General features: G+C 40.7%; 1 protein-coding gene across 1 annotated transcript in view; it reads right to left on the bottom strand.

Annotated features, from left to right (window-relative positions):
- Positions 1–16,347, bottom strand: part of GRIK2 (glutamate ionotropic receptor kainate type subunit 2) — a 1,513,871-nt gene that overhangs the window by 671,619 nt on the left and 825,905 nt on the right. Inside the window, exon 10 of the mRNA XM_069235474.1 lies at positions 11,936–12,142. Coding sequence (XP_069091575.1) covers positions 11,936–12,142 — 207 coding nt within the window. The remainder of the gene's footprint in view (positions 1–11,935; positions 12,143–16,347) is intronic.

Raw genomic sequence — 16,347 nt, 5'->3', positions numbered from 1 at the left:
ATTTTCCATATGCAGATCCAATATAAGAGAGGTCTCAGACCTGCTACATCTTTAATACTATTTGTTCCAAGATCAAGTCTGAGAGGGATCATCGGTGTACCTTTCCCCAACCTGGTTATATACCTGAGAAAATTATTCTCTTTAATTTGTTGACCATCCAACTGCCTTTGGAACCATAACTCTGCCCCATACAGTGCAGCACCTCAAATTTGAACTTTATATATTTCAAGGATAGGATTCAAAGGTGGGCTAACTACAGTCCTAGCTTTACGTCCTAAGGCCCCCCCTCTTTGGCATATTATATGAGCCCCTTTTCTAATAGCTGCGACCCAACTGCCCAAATCTATTAATCTGATCCCCAAGTAATCATACTCAGTGACCCTTTCCAAAGAAATAGAATTCATTGAAATAGTCGCTTTAGCTTTTGTTTTCCTGGAGCTACATATCATAAGCTTAGTTTTATTAATGTTAACTTCCAAACCAAAATCTTTGCAGAACAAACAGAATTGGTTAGCCACGTTTTGCAATCCCATAGGAGTTTTGGATAATAGGATGGTGTCATCGTATAAAGCAGACCTGGGATTTTCTTGCCTGCCAACTTAAGCGAATCATTATTACAATTGGTTAAATATTTGATACAATTGTTTATATATAGAAGGAAGAGGGTGGGTGCTAGAACGCAACCTTGCTAAACTCCTCTTCCGATAGCAACTGGGTCAGATAATTCACCATCATTACGCTCCTGTTTTGGGCAAAGGTATTGTCGTGAAGTAGGACTATAAGGTTTAGAAGACCTTTAGGGACACCCATATTAGATAGTGTCAGCCAAAGTTTGTTCCTAGGTCCCAGGTCAAAAGAGAGCAGAACTGAAGTGGAAAATAGAGAAATGAAGGGAGAGACAATAAATGAGGAAAGAGGTATATTTTTGTGCAAGAGCAAGCATTTCAGTTTTTTACTAACACCCTTTTTTCTTTTGATCATACTGATTGAGCAAATATTTAGCTTTTTCTGGTTCTCAAATTACTATAGTCATCCCACTGGATATCACGTTCAACTTGGCTTGTTGAAAAATTGAGTCCTGCAGTCACGCAGAATTGAATCCCACCCCCACTTTGCTGTCTCTAATGTCACATTACAGTACATTTGCAATGCAATTTCATTTTCTACCTTATTTCTCATAGTCTGAATAAATGCACTAGAATGTTCACCTTAGTAAGACAGTAAACAAAATGAACTAAGATCGTACTTAGGAAACAGGTTGTTTAGGCATCATGAAGGGGCCTCAATGAGATCTTGTAATAGTCAGGTTTCATTAAGGCCCTGTTAAAACATAAGTCTTCAAGAGGATGGATATCATTTCTGAATTGATTGAAAAACATTTCCCATGCTATTGGCATGCCACAAAACCCTTGCCTAGACCAATTATCAAAGGTTTTTATTCTGTTATTTAAGCATTTTTAGACTGTATGTTCACAATAGAACACCCAGCTGCATAAGAGCTAGCAAACACCAAATCTGTATCTTAAAAAAATAAAAGATAGTGTTCAGGATAATGTAATATTATAAAGAGTATAGACTTTATGAAGTCAACAAGAACATGAGAAAAAAGAATAGAGCCTTCTATGAGTGAAGATCAAAAATAGAGGAATTTCACAGGACAATATTTTTCAAAACCCAGATGACACAAAGGGAGAACAATGGGAGAATGTAGAAAGGCAGGCTATAGTTAAATGAAAATATGAAAAAGAAATACAAATTGGTAAACACTTGAATCATAGAGATGAAGAAACAAAGTAGAGAGGTTAAAATGAGGTAAACAACAATGAACTTGCTTGGGAGACTAAGAAAAGAAGAAATGGAAGTGGAGCAAAGGACCAGAAAATAGAATGAGGAATGTGCATGGGAGAGATTTGAGAGGTATGATTAAATGCTGAAAGCAGAAATAGATAAGATAGCTGGAGCAATACAGAAAATATGAAATGGGAGGTAGAACAAAGGGGGGGAGGAACCCCATATTTAAAAACTGTCTCTCTCCTGTTATTCTTCCTCCAATATCTCTTCAGCAATATACTTAAAAGGGGATTTTTTTTAAGACTCTGCAGGCAAACATGTGAAGCACAAAGGCTGTAAGAAGTACAGATATAAGAATGTGCAGGTCAGGTGGACCATTGGAGGGGGCATGAGAGAAGGCAAACAAATTTGAGGATAAAGGAAACAGACATCAATGAAGAGACTCAGAATAAAAATACAAAGAGAGGAACCGAAAGTACAAGAGGAAAGGAGAAAACTGTGATAGCCCAAGAGGCAATCAGCTGGTGGATAGAAGAGGATAACTGTGTTAACCCCTTAGCTGCTGGGCCTTTTCCCCCCCAGTGCTGAGCCCTTTTTTGGCTATTTGGGGTAGTTCGCGCTTAGGGCTTCATAACTTTTTGTCCACATAAGCTAACCACGCCAAATTTGCGTCCTTTTTTTCCAACATCCTTGGGATTCTAATGGTACCCAGAGTTTGTGGTTTACCCTGGAGGAGACCAAGAAAATAGCCAAAATACAGTGAAAATTTAGTTTTTTCCAAAAAAATGGGAAAAAAGGGCCGCCAAAGAAGGCTTGTGGTTTTTTCCCTGAAAATGCCATCAACAAAGGGTTTCTGGTGCTGAAATCACTATCTTCCCACCTTTCAGGAACGGGCAGACTTGAATCAGAAAACCACATTTTCCAACACAAATTTGGCATTTTACTGGGACATACCCCATTTTTACTATTTTTGGTGCTTTCAACCTCCTTCCAGTTAGTGACAGGAATGGGTGTGAAACCAATGCTGGATCCCGGAAAGCTAAACATTTCTGAAAACTAGACAAAATTCTGAATTCAGCAAGGGGTCATTTGTGTAGATCCTACAAGGTTTTCCTACAGAAAATAACAGCTGAAATAAAAAAATATTGAAATTGAGCTGAAAACAACAGCCATTTTTCTTTATGTTTTACTCTGTAACTTTTTCCTGCGATGTCAGATTTCTGAAAGCAATATACCGTTTTGTCTGCTGGACTCTTCTGGTTGCGGGGATATAAAGGGCTTATAGGTTCATCAAGAACCCTAGGTACCCAGAGCCAATAAATGAGGTGCACCCTGCAGTTGGTTTTCATTCTATACTGGGTATACAGCAATTCATTTGCTGAAATATGAGGAGTGAAAAAGAGGTATCAAGAAAACCTTTGCATTTCCAAAATGGGATCAAGATAAGGTTTTGAGGAGCAGTGGTTATTTGCACATCTTTGAATTCCGAGGTGCCCATACTAGCATGTGAATTGCAGGGCATTTCTCAAATAGACGTCTTTTTTACACACTCTCTTATATTTGGAAGGAAAAAATGTAGAGAAAGATAAGGGGCAATAACACTTGTTTTGCTATTCTATGTTCCCCCAAGTCTCCCGAAAAAAATGATACCTCACTTGTGTGGGTAGGCCTAGCGCCCGCGACAGGAAATGCCCCAAAACACAACGTGGACACATCCCATTTTTTCACAAAATACAGAGCTGTTTTTTTGCAAAGTGCCTACCTGTGGATTATGGCCTCTAGCTCAGCCGGCACATAGGGAAACCTAACAAACCTGTACATTTTTGAAAACTAGAGACCTAGGGGAATCCAAGATGGGGTGACTCGTGGGGCTCTGACCAGGTTCTGTTACCCAGAATCCTTAGCAAACCTCAAAAAGTGGCTAAAAAAACAAGTTTTCCTCACATTTCGGTGACAGAAAGTTCTGGAATCTGAGAGGAGCCTCAAATTTCCTTCCACCCAGCGTCCCCCCAAGTCTCCCGATAAAAATGATACCTCACTTGTGTGGGTAGGCCTAGCGCCCGCGACAGGAAATGCCCCAAAACACAACGTGGACACATCACAGAAAACAGAGCTGTTTTTTGCAAAGTGCCTACCTGTAGATTTTGGCCTCTAGCTCAGCCGGCACCTAGGGAAACCTACCAAACCTGTACATTTTTGAAAACTAGAGACCTAGGGGAATCCAAGATGGGGTGACTCGCGGGGCTCTGACCAGGTTCTGTTACCCAGAATCCTTTGCAAACCTCAAAAAGTGGCTAAAAAAACAAGTTTTCCTCACATTTCGGTGACAGAAAGTTCTGGAATCGGAGAGGAGCCTCAAATTTCCTTCCACCCAGCGTCCCCCCAAGTCTCCCGATAAAAATGATACCTCACTTGTGTGGGTAGGCCTAGCGCCCGCGACAGGAAATGCCCCAAAACACAACGTGGACACATCACAGAAAACAGAGCTGTTTTTTGCAAAGTGCCTACCTGTAGATTTTGGCCTCTAGCTCAGCCGGCACCTAGGGAAACCTACCAAACCTGTACATTTTTGAAAACTAGAGACCTAGGGGAATCCAAGATGGGGTGACTCGCGGGGCTCTGACCAGGTTCTGTTACCCAGAATCCTTTGCAAACCTCAAAAAGTGACTAAAAAAACAAGTTTTCCTCACATTTCGGTGACAGAAAGTTCTGGAATCGGAGAGGAGCCTCAAATTTCCTTCCATCCAGCGTCCCCCCAAGTCTCCCGATAAAAATGATACCTCACTTGTGTGGGTAGGCCTAGCGCCCGCGACAGGAAATGCCCCAAAACACAACGTGGACACATCACAGAAAACAGAGCTGTTTTTTGCAAAGTGCCTACCTGTAGATTTTGGCCTCTAGCTCAGCCGGCACCTAGGGAAACCTACCAAACCTGTACATTTCTGAAAACTAGAGACCTAGGGGAATCCAAGATGGGGTGACTCGCGGGGCTCGGACCAGGTTCTGTTACCCAGAATCCTTTGCAAACCTCAAAAAGTGGCTAAAAAAACAAGTTTTCCTCACATTTCGGTGACAGAAAGTTCTGGAATCTGAGAGGAGCCTCAAATTTCCTTCCACCCAGCGTCCCCCCAAGTCTCCCGATAAAAATGATACCTCACTTGTGTGGGTAGGCCTAGCGCCCGCGACAGGAAATGCCCCAAAACACAACGTGGACACATCACAGAAAACAGAGCTGTTTTTTGCAAAGTGCCTACCTGTAGATTTTGGCCTCTAGCTCAGCCGGCACCTAGGGAAACCTACCAAACCTGTGCATTTCTGAAAACTAGAGACCTAGGGGAATCCAAGGAGGGGTGACTTGCGGGGCTCGGACCAGGTTCTGTTACCCAGAATCCTTTGCAAACCTCAAAAAGTGGCTAAAAAAACAAGTTTTCCTCACATTTCGGTGACAGAAAGTTCTGGAATCTGAGAGGAGCCACACATTTCCTTCCACCCAGCGTTCCCCCAAGCCTCCCGATAAAAATGATACCTCACTTGTGTGGTTAGGCCTGGTGCCTGCGACAGGAATAGATCACACAACGGTCAATGTTGGTCCTTACGTGAGGCAGCTGTTGACCCTGGGGTGATCCATTCCTGACACTGACACTAGGTGTAGGCACTCAAGTGGGGTAGTGTTTTTATCAGGACAGGTGAGGAGTCACTGGGTGGTAGGAATATTGTGGATCCCAGGATATTCCTGTAGTTTGTGTGACAGAAATGCGAGAAAAATTGAGTTTTTTTTCAACATTTCAGCTTTGCAGGGTATTCTGGGTAAGAAAACTTTGGGGAAGCCACACAAGTCACACCTCTGTGGACTCCCCCGAATGTCTAGTTTCCAGAAATGTTTGGGTTTAGTGTGTTTCTCTATATGGCCGCCGAATCCAGGACCAAAAACACAGGTGCCTGCCTTACAAAACCAGTTTGTTTTGCCATGGATAATTTTGATGTCTCCACAATATGATTTGGGTGGTGGAATTTGGGGCTGAACTAAATTGGGGAGCTCCCAAGAGAGCACTCTCTCTCTGCTTGCCGCCGCATTCACCTGCTCTCTGGGTTGACCTAACCCACTATTACCCAGTTGCACAAACAGCTTGCGAAGGGACAGCAGGACTGTCCTCATCACCTCCCTCATAATGTACTGGAAGAGGAGTTATCGAATGGGACTCCTCTGACTGAAAAATCACTCCCAGAGTCTGCGCCATTGTCCTATCCCTCAGATGCTGTCTCAGTATCTGATGTCTCAGTCTCTGATCCTATGTCAGAGCGGTCCTCTATAACCCGAGTGTAGGCAGCAGTCATCCATCAAGATGCCATCTCTGCTATTGGCTAAACTGTTGCTCTAAAACACTAGCCTACGTAGACAGTCACAAAATCGATGGTGTGTGAGATACGTGCAACAGTAGAGGCCACCTTACCTGCGCTTCTTCCCTCAATCAGCACGTACTTTCAAGACACTCAAAAAACACCTTGTCACATACCATTCGTCACAGTCTTTAGCACCTCCTGCGCCCAGTCCAACAATCATTATTGGTGCTCCCACTCCCTCCTCCTCGGATTCCCTCATTACCACCCAGCAAAAGTGCCCTTCATCTCTCCATAGACTTTGCTAATGTACTCAGCTATTTACATAAAATACAGATTTGCTCTTTGCAGTAGGCATATAAACCTTCTGCGCTTCTTTATGGCACTAAAACTGCCACTAGACAAGTCGGACCCTTTTCCCCCCAGGGAAACCACACACATATTGACAAAAGTGATATATATGACAGCCAATCACCTGAAACTCAACTCAAGCAAAACCGAAATAATCCTCTTTGGCCCACACAAAAACACCTGGGACCCCTCATGGTGGCCCACCACGCTAGGCCCTGCACCCACCCCCGCCAACCACGCACGCAACCTCAGCATCATCCTAGACTCCTCCCTCTCGATGACCCAACAAATCAACGCTCTCACCTCCTCATGCTTCAACACACTCCGTATACTGAAAAACATTCAAATGGATCCCCACAGAGACCAGAAAAACTGTCACTCACGCACACATCAGCAGCAGGCTTGATTACGGAAACGCCCTCTACGCCAGCACCACTCTAAAACTCAAGCGCAAACTACACGCATCTAGAACTCAGCAGCACGACTCATCCTCGACCTCCGCCGACACAAACACATCTCTCCACACCTCAAATCCCTCCACTGGCTCCCCATTGACAAAAGGATCACCTTCAAGATCCTCATCCTCGCACACAAATCACTCCACAACACAGGCCCTGCCTACCTCAACGAGAGTCACCTTCCACACCCCCACACGAAACGTCCGCTCAGCTGACCTCTGTCCCCCGCATCAAACACACCACCACCGGGGGCAGATCCTTCTCCTACCTTGCACCCAAAACCTGGAACGCCCTCACAACCCACCTTCGCAAGACCCAAAACCTACTTCTTTTCAGGAAGGGCCTCAAAACCTGGCTTTTCGAACAGTGAACCTCCCAGCCCCTTTCCCTCCCCCCGCCCTCCCCAAGCGCCTTGAGACCCTCACAGGTGAGTAGCGCACTTTATAAATCTCTTTGGTATATATAGATCTACCTCTATATATATATATATATCTATGTACATAGATGTAACTATAGATATATCCATGTACATAGATATATCTATCTACATAGATATATAAATATAGATCTATATATAGATCTATTTTTTTTAGTTGTTGTATGGTTTCCTTGGGGGCCAAAATGGCCCCCAGGGAAACCCTACAACATCTAAAAAAAAAATTGCCCCCACAGGGGGTCACCCTGCCCACGGGCGACCCCCTGTCATTTTTTTTATTTTTTATTATTTTTTATTTTTTTTAAAAACAATCCCCTGGGGGGGGGGGGCGCGATCGGGTTCGCAGCTGCGATCGGGGGCCAGGAAACACTTTCAGGAAGGCCTCGTAAGAAAGGGGAGACACTCCCCTTTCTTACGAGGCCTTCCCGAACGTGAGAAAGGCCGTTTTCCCCATCAAAGCAGGAAGCGTCCGCAAGGCTGCTTCCTGCTTTGATGGGGAAAACACCTTTGCAACGTCAGCGCGCCGCGAGGCGCGCTGACGTCACAAAGGGGCGGGTGGGGGGGGCGGGGGGAGACACGGAAGCTTCCGTGTCTCCCGGGGGGGGTTTAAAAAAAATAAAAAATCCTCGGGTGCGACGCACCCGAGGATTTATTGATACCCTTCCTGGTGTCGGCCACTGGTCGTGACCCGCACCAGGGAGGGTGTGTGGGCGTCGGCCAGTGGCCGACGCCCGCACCTAAGCGGTTAAAAAATGAAGGCAAGACTCCATAGAATGAAATTCTATAAATCACAAGTGTACAAACAGAAGGAAAGATGCTTTTCTGTGCAAATCAACAAATTAATGCACACACATTTGCACCAAACTAGACTTCTGCTCATGTTTAATAACTTAATAATATTCTTTAAAAACCTACCAGACATAACATCATGGGTATTCAATTACTATGTTTAATTCAGGAAGTCTGTATATATATATATATATATATATATATATATATATATATATATATATATATATATATATATACATATTTTTTTTTACAAGATTATTTGTGTTCCTTAAAAGCTACATAATATTACATACCATGTGCAAATCACCAAAGCGTTATAATACGGCGCTGCATGACAGTTGTGTCATTGGGTCACATGGCACTCAGAAGTCTCTAGGCAGCAGTTTTGACAACCAGGGTCTTTTGATTCCAGTGTCCTGGAGTTTCTGCAATGTGGACCCCAAAATTTGGACCAAACCACACCTTTTACTGTTTCACTTTCAGGGTAGCAAGGAACTGTAATCCAAGACTTAGTCAGGGTATTGCTGATTGCTAGAAAATCAATAGCACAGTAAATCACATTGTATAAATCAATCCCCAGTCAGAGCTTTTTCTTTAAAATGGAAAAGTACTTTAATACATCTGAAACTGAATACTTTGCACAAACTAGAAAATATATACAAGACAGGAGGAAAAACTCATGGTAACCCCCTCTAAAGGGCCTTGAAACATACAGAGGAGTGCATCTAAAACGTGGTCACAGGTGACAATTAACCACCTAAATCTAAACTAGACCCCATATGTGTGACTCTCCTTTACAGGTTAGAGCACCAGCAGACCAAAACCCATGAAACCAAAGTAACCCCCATGTGCTTGTAGCTAAATATATAATATTATTCTGTTGGCAGTTAATTAGCAATGAAAAATAGATATTTCATCACAAATGAATATTAGAATTAACAGTACATTATTTAACAGCTATATGAATTAGCACTATCAAAAAGGCATATCATCAGGAAAGGCACATCATCAAATTTTCACCTATACGTTGCAGTGAAAATCTAAAATGCTGTTTTGACACTGAGGCCCAGATTTATACTTTTTTTTGCACCGCATTTGCATCAATTTTTTGACGCAAAACCGGTGCAAACTTACAAAATACAATTGTATTTTGCAGGTTTGTGCAGTTTTTGCGTCAAAAAGTGGCGCAAATGCGGCGCAAAAAAAGTATAAATATGGGCCTGAGTTCTTTAGCAACACCTCCAATTCCTCACACAAAATCCTCACAACGTGTCAGAACAACATAACAAAGTCCAGTCCGGGGAGTGTTCAATTTCTAAGGCTGACTTCTCTTGGTCTCCCTAATGCAACCCTCAGGAGACTTATCATGACAACATTTTTCTTGGTGCAGGGGCACCCATGAAGGCCTGCTGCTGCGCCTGGCAGATCACAGAACCAAGCACTACCCTCTTTGTGGTGCCCCTGCAATTCCAGGGCAGCACAATACAATAAATAACAATTTCTTTGCAAGTCCCACTACATTAAGTCACTCCCACTCCCACTGTGTCTTTCCTTTGATGCAGCTGCCACAACTAGAAACTTTCCCTTTTTATTTTCTTTATTTTGATGCACACACCGGTGTTTGGTTATGTTTTAGGCAGGTACCCCGTCTGTCTCTGGGGAATCCATGCATAATATACTTGGGACCATCCAGAAGTCCTGAGGCAGTGTGATCTACTGAATGCTGGGCCAGGCTGGCAATTCTCAGCTGGTGGACTAGTGGGGAAAATGAATGATGCCTGTTTGCAGCACAACTGGTCCGAGCACTATGATTGGGGAGAGGAGGATGGTCAGCTCTCCCACAGCCTCCTGATTAAATGGCCTATTCCGTCAAGACAGGGGTGTATCTGGGAAATGGAAATGCTCATGTAGTGCTCCCAGCCTCTAATCTGTAATGTCATAGATGTGCATGGGCTCGGGCTCCAGGTCCTCAGGGAGACCAAGTGCCTTATGGAGTTCCTCAGGAATTTAAAGTATATCCTACCTGAGATTTTATTGCTTCCTCATGAGCCTTCAGTTAGTGCATCCTGTGTGGCTTGTAAAAGCACACTACATGAGTAGCTTGATTTTTGGAAAGTTTTGCCAGTTCCATTGGGTCATTCTTAGTGCTCAGAGGGCATGCTCTAGCCACCAAGAATACAGTTTCAGGCCTCCTTACCTATAAAGGTTTTGTTCTTCTTTCTTGATAGTTTGAGATGCTTTTTAAAGTTCATGGGCACTGCTGTTTCCTTACCCAAACAGCAACGGGCAAAAAGGCGGTTTGAATTTGTGCTCTAAAGCCAGCCTAGTTTCCTACCTGGGACTTTTTCTGCTGCATCATCCCTCAGTCCTGAGGCATGCCTGAGAGAGTCAACTAAGCATCTTATGGAAATGTCTCCCTGTCCACTTCTTCTATCAGAAGAATGCTAATTACCCAAGAGTTGTATATCTTTCAGTGGAAGTTAGCTTCAAACTGCCAGCTGGCCATCAAAGGAATTAACCTGGCCCAGCAGGTAGCTCAAACCTAGGATTCCATTAAGGGTAGCTCAGTTAAATATGTCAAATCTTTAAACCTTAAATATGCATAACAGATGCATGTAGATTACAATCAATTACAAACATGTGCTCAAACACAGGTTTTGCAATGAAGGACATGTCAATGCCTCTCCTACAGTGTGTCTTACACAAGTTGCATTTTAGACGCATCTTACCCAAACTTTAAAAACTGTTTAAGTAATACACACTTTACACTAAGACAAAAATAAAAGAAATACATTTTGCTTATATTCTCAATTAAATGATATGCCCGTAGCAGATCATTGCCGAGTTATTCTGGGTCGACACGTTCACAGTGTTATCTGACTTAGACAACAGGCTTCTTGCATAGGACGCACACACCTGTCCACATGCATGTTCAATTGAGTTGCTGCATAAGTAGTGCAGAGCTTCTTACTGCACTTGATCTTATTTTAAAAGGTGGGGACTGGCAATTGCAGCTCAAACCCATTTATAGAGAAGTTTATAATGAGACTCCTTTAGAGAGACACACAACAGAGTTTCAAAAACCTGAAGCTCCAAAAACAAGATATCTTGGAGGTGGGTTAAGTGTCAGAACTCACGACCTCACAATATGCTATTATATTTTGAAAATGATAGAAAGAAATCCTTTAAAAAGTTTAGAACATATTCGAATACATAAAGAAGTGAGCAAACACATGATGAAAGGTATTGGAAAAGAAGGACAGAGTTAGCAAATGAGACATAATGGCACATCTATACGGGCAGAGAAGTAAATTCAGAAAGCGAGAGAACACAATAAATTAAAGACTACAAGAAAATTAATAGGTTTACCTTCAAATTATTGAGTAGGTACATGCATTTTTCCATTTCCATTAGTGTCACCTAAGAACTTGTTCAAATAAAGCCATTCAAATGTACGCACACCTGTCATTACATCTGCCATTATAAATGACATTGTGTTAATTACTATAGTAACACTACAGATTTTATCAGAGTGAAAAAATATGTTAATTAGAGAATGGTGTGCATGTTTTACATTATCTCCATGATTGATGCAGTCACCTGAAATGTGAACTATTTTGTTCTAAAAATATGCCAGAGATTGACCTAAACTGAGGTCAGTTGGTTGCTTATTCTTACTTAAACCTGAAATGTAAACCATGTCTTCACATTTTTTTTAATGTACGTGTACAAAAGTCTAGTTGGATGAAACTGAAAATCTGTTACTTACATGATCCATGAGCTCACGGACCATCCCATTCCATTGCAGGCTGGCATCATCCAGGGCTCCATATTTACCATCCTCCACAAGCCTGATCTCGTAAGTAAACCCAAGAATGGTGGCCAGCTCTCGAAGGAGGTCGACGCAGTACCCCTCAAACCGATCATTTCCGTACAACGGCTTATCTGACTTCTTGAACATCACATAAGGCTCTTCCTGCGGGAACAGAAAAGAGATTGGCATTTAATTACAATGCCCATTAATTATTTGTGACCACTGCATGCTGTATTTTGTCACCTAGGGTCTTAACCAAGTAGGATATTTTCACCTTCTAGGATATCACAAACCTCATTGTCGACCATCTGAAACATATTTCCAGCAAATAACTTATTAATGCCAGATGATTTAAATCTGCATATGCATAAGGCTCGAAAGTAAAGCTCAGTTTAACAATGTGGTTAATTGGCAATTGAAAAATTTTAATAGCTTTGCTGCAGTTTTGATCTCTGTGTCACCCTATGCTTAAGGGATCCCATATTCTAATTAGTGAGCTATTCACACACAATACAATGCTGACTCTATATAAGGATCTTAATTACCCGTTTACTGGTGGTCCAATGTCATCTCACTGGCAGTCATTTTAACTTCCGTCATCATGCTAGTGTTCCATTTTAATCAGCATCTGCTTATGCCATGACATTAGCTCAAGCGAACAGGGTACAGTGTTGAGTTACATTTTAAAGACATTCACATTTTTACTTTGGCAAATATGTTGTTTCCCTTAGCTGCTAGTAAATGCAGTGCGTTGTTTATTATGGTATACTTATCTTAAAATGATGCCTTACAATGATTAAGACGACTTTCTATCTAAAATGCTTTCTGTGTAATTGTTATTAAAACAAATGCCAGAAATTAACTTAGTGGATACATACATGGGGTGATCAAATATTTTATTCAACAGGCTGAACTAGATAAAGTTTTTTCTACTGCACTTTGCAAGACTGTAAAGTTTTTAGCTTATGTCATATTTAATTCTGGTGAAAACTGTTCCACAAAAATTATATTGGCGAGTTTTATTTGCAGCAAAATGAGTGAATGAAGCCTGAAGTACAAATCACTTATCTTGCGGAAAAGTACGTCGACAAAGTTGTAATTGGCGCTGGTTTGTTGAGATCAAAAAAGTACTCTGTAATTTATGCCAATAGCTCGGGTAGAAAAAAACATCTGACTGGCTCTTCACCACAATTAAAGAAACATGAGCTAAAGTGCAAAGTGAAACGGCGCAAGTTAAAGTGCAATGAGTAAGCGCCGATGGAGTCCTATATTTCAATTCATTAAAACAACTGTACAACATTAATTTAGATGATGATATATGTTTTTTTTAAAAGCAGTATAATGTAAAATATTGTTAAGCAATCATTAACACATATGTTACACCAAGATCACTGAAAGAGGTATAGCTTGAACTGTGCATTTTTTTAAATTAGATTAGTGATTAGAAAGTTTTATTTTGTAGTGGGTTGTTGGGATTGTACAGAAGTGGAGTGGGATGTTACTTAAAATGCTACTTTATTGTTTTCAATTATTAATTATTTTTTATGTAATTTAGTTTATTAATTGCTTGATAATTATGCAAATTCAATAACTGATTAATTTATATGTTAATTTCTTGTCATATATAGATCAATTGTTAATTGGTTGATCACTTTAATTAATTATACAATTGTTTAAATGAATTGTATATTTACCAGTGATTTTATTTCTAATTGTCCTATTTAAATATTAATTTTATATTAGTATTTATTTTAATTTATTGAATTTGTTTTTGGGTGGTAGGTGGGAAAGTGTATTTGATTTGTTTTATATTTTTGATGTATTTGTATTATGAACAATATAATTGAATCTGTCTAGATCTATATTTAATTAATATATTTTTTAATGTTTAACATTTGGATTTTGTTCTATATTTAAATGCTTTTAAAAATAAACTACAAGTTGGAATAGTACATCTGACCTCTTCAAATTACAACACTTTCCATACTGTTGTTCTAATTGGAGTGGGAATAGTAAATCTAATCCATTCAAAGCCGAACACTTTCTGTACTTTTGTTTACTCTGGGTTTGGAATAGTAACTTTGAAACTTCCAAGTCCAACATAAACCTGGCCCCTCAAAAGTCCAACCTTTTCCCTACTATTCTTATTGTTGGAGTGGGAACACTGCTTCTAACCTCCCCAAAGTCCAGTATTTTCCCTACTTTTGCTTACTTTGGAGTTGGAATAGTAATTTTGACTCCTCTAAAGTCCAACACTTGCCTTACTGCTGCTTAGACTGGGGATAGAAATAGTAACCAACCCTTCTAATGTTAAATACTTTCCCTGCTTTTTCTTACACTGGAATAGGAATAGTAAGTGTGATCCTTCCAAAGTTTAACACTTACCCTACTTTTTCACAGTGGGGTGTGAATATAAAATTCTAACCAATCCAAAGTCAAACACTTTCTGTACAGCTGCTTCAGTTGCAGAGGGAATATTAAATCTGACTCCTTCAAATCTCAACAGTTTCCCTTCTATTGCTTAGTCTGGATTGCTAATATTTATTAATTTACATTTTTTAAATAATTTTTAAATTAATCATAAAATCAAATAACGTATAATTTGTCTTTATATTTTAATTTTGTTGGCGCATATTCATTAAATTTTTAGTATACCTTCAGATGTGTTTTTGCGACACACACATTTTTATTTTTTTCATTTTTACAATCCACAATGTGAATGTAATTTAGTTTTGCAATTCTTTACATTTTGCTTTAATTTTGCATGTAAATATATGTTTTTATTTTTATATTACTATAATTACTTTAAATATGTTTATATTCATTTTTAACAATACTATTATTTGAAATTCTAATATTTAAAATAAATTAAATATAATGGTCCAAAGTATTTTTTTAAATATTTTTGTTCTTTACACCCAAAGTATGTAAACTCAATATTTCTGTTGTGATATTTGTGTATTGTGATATGTTTTTACTGAATATTTTGTCATACAACTGTAGTGGTAGGGCAAAGTAACGGTTGGTGATATAGAGATATTCAGCAGTGCCAGTAGAGCAGATGTCCCTTCACTCCTTAGGCAGGTTGGGTTCTTCCATGCTGGCAGGTCCAACAGAAGGGTAGGCAAACAGTATTTCAGAAGGGGGCTTCAGGCTCCTTCCTAACCACTAGAGAATAAACAACATCACTCAACATTTTATAAGCATCACCAACAGGGTAATGGGTCCAGGTCCAAAGAACTTAAGAAAGTTGGAGGGAAACTCAGGCATATCTGTCAAAGTTCAGAACAGTTGGGCATTGATCCACAGCCAACCAGAGTCAGAACATCCTCGAAATTCAAATGGGGCAGACAAACAAGACATGAGCACAAATCCACTCCCCACAGAGGTGTCCAGACAGGTCCTCTCAAGAATAAAAAAGCAATAATTACTAAACATGGAAATTATCTGTGGTAGAAATTGGGTCTCCAATTGGCAGAGGTATGCATCCCGTCCAAGTAGTGACCACAATCCAAGTCAGGGTAAGTCAGATACAAACCCTAAATTAACCTATGCTCACTCTCTGGTAGCTTGGCACAGAGCAATCAGGCTTAACCTAAAAGGCAATGTGTGAAGTATTTGTTCAACACTTAATTTACAGTAACACAATGCAAGTCTCCACAGAAACACTCCACAACCAGAGTAGAAAAATAGAGAATATTTTTCTGAATAAAACAAGACCAAATGGCAACTATCCAATAAGTGAAAAAATATCATTTTTTGTTAATGGGAAAGTGTATCACATGGCAAAACTTACAGACCTGATGTGGAGACTCCTGTAAGCAGTTGTTCCTGTAGTTTCAGCAGATTTCTTCTTTTTTGAAAGACCATTGCTCGGATCAAGGATCTGACCCCCACCCTCTCATGAGATCATCTGTGAAGTTGAAGCGGAAGGGGGTAGACAATTGGTACAAACTACTTCATGGACGATGTGGAGAGGCCTCAACTGGGAGGTTTTTTGGAGAAAATGTGCCCCTTTACACAGCGCTCGATCATGGAGGTTGAATGGAATTCAGTTTTAGTACTAGGCTATAAGGCATTGAGGGATGCTAATTTTAAAAGAATCTCCTTCTTATCTTGTTGAATGACTTATTATACTCCTGAGGCTCTCCATAGAATGTTTCCATTGATGGAGAAGTGGTGTTTCCATTGCCAGCAATCGGGGATAGGGGGCTGGCTGCAAATCGTTTTTTTATGTGTCAGAGGGTGGAGCAGTTTTGGCAAGAGGTCTTTCCTGCTCCCAGCCTGGCCCCGTGTTAAAGCTGGCCCTGGAACTGGAGACAGCACACTTTGCCTTGCCTGGACCAGAGGTCGGGCATAAATACATG

This window comes from Pleurodeles waltl, chromosome 5, assembly GCF_031143425.1.
Source record: "Pleurodeles waltl isolate 20211129_DDA chromosome 5, aPleWal1.hap1.20221129, whole genome shotgun sequence".
NCBI classification, from domain to species: domain Eukaryota; kingdom Metazoa; phylum Chordata; class Amphibia; order Caudata; family Salamandridae; genus Pleurodeles; species Pleurodeles waltl.
Note: the sequence above shows the minus strand (reverse complement) of the source record. Positions and strands in the feature narration are given on the sequence as shown.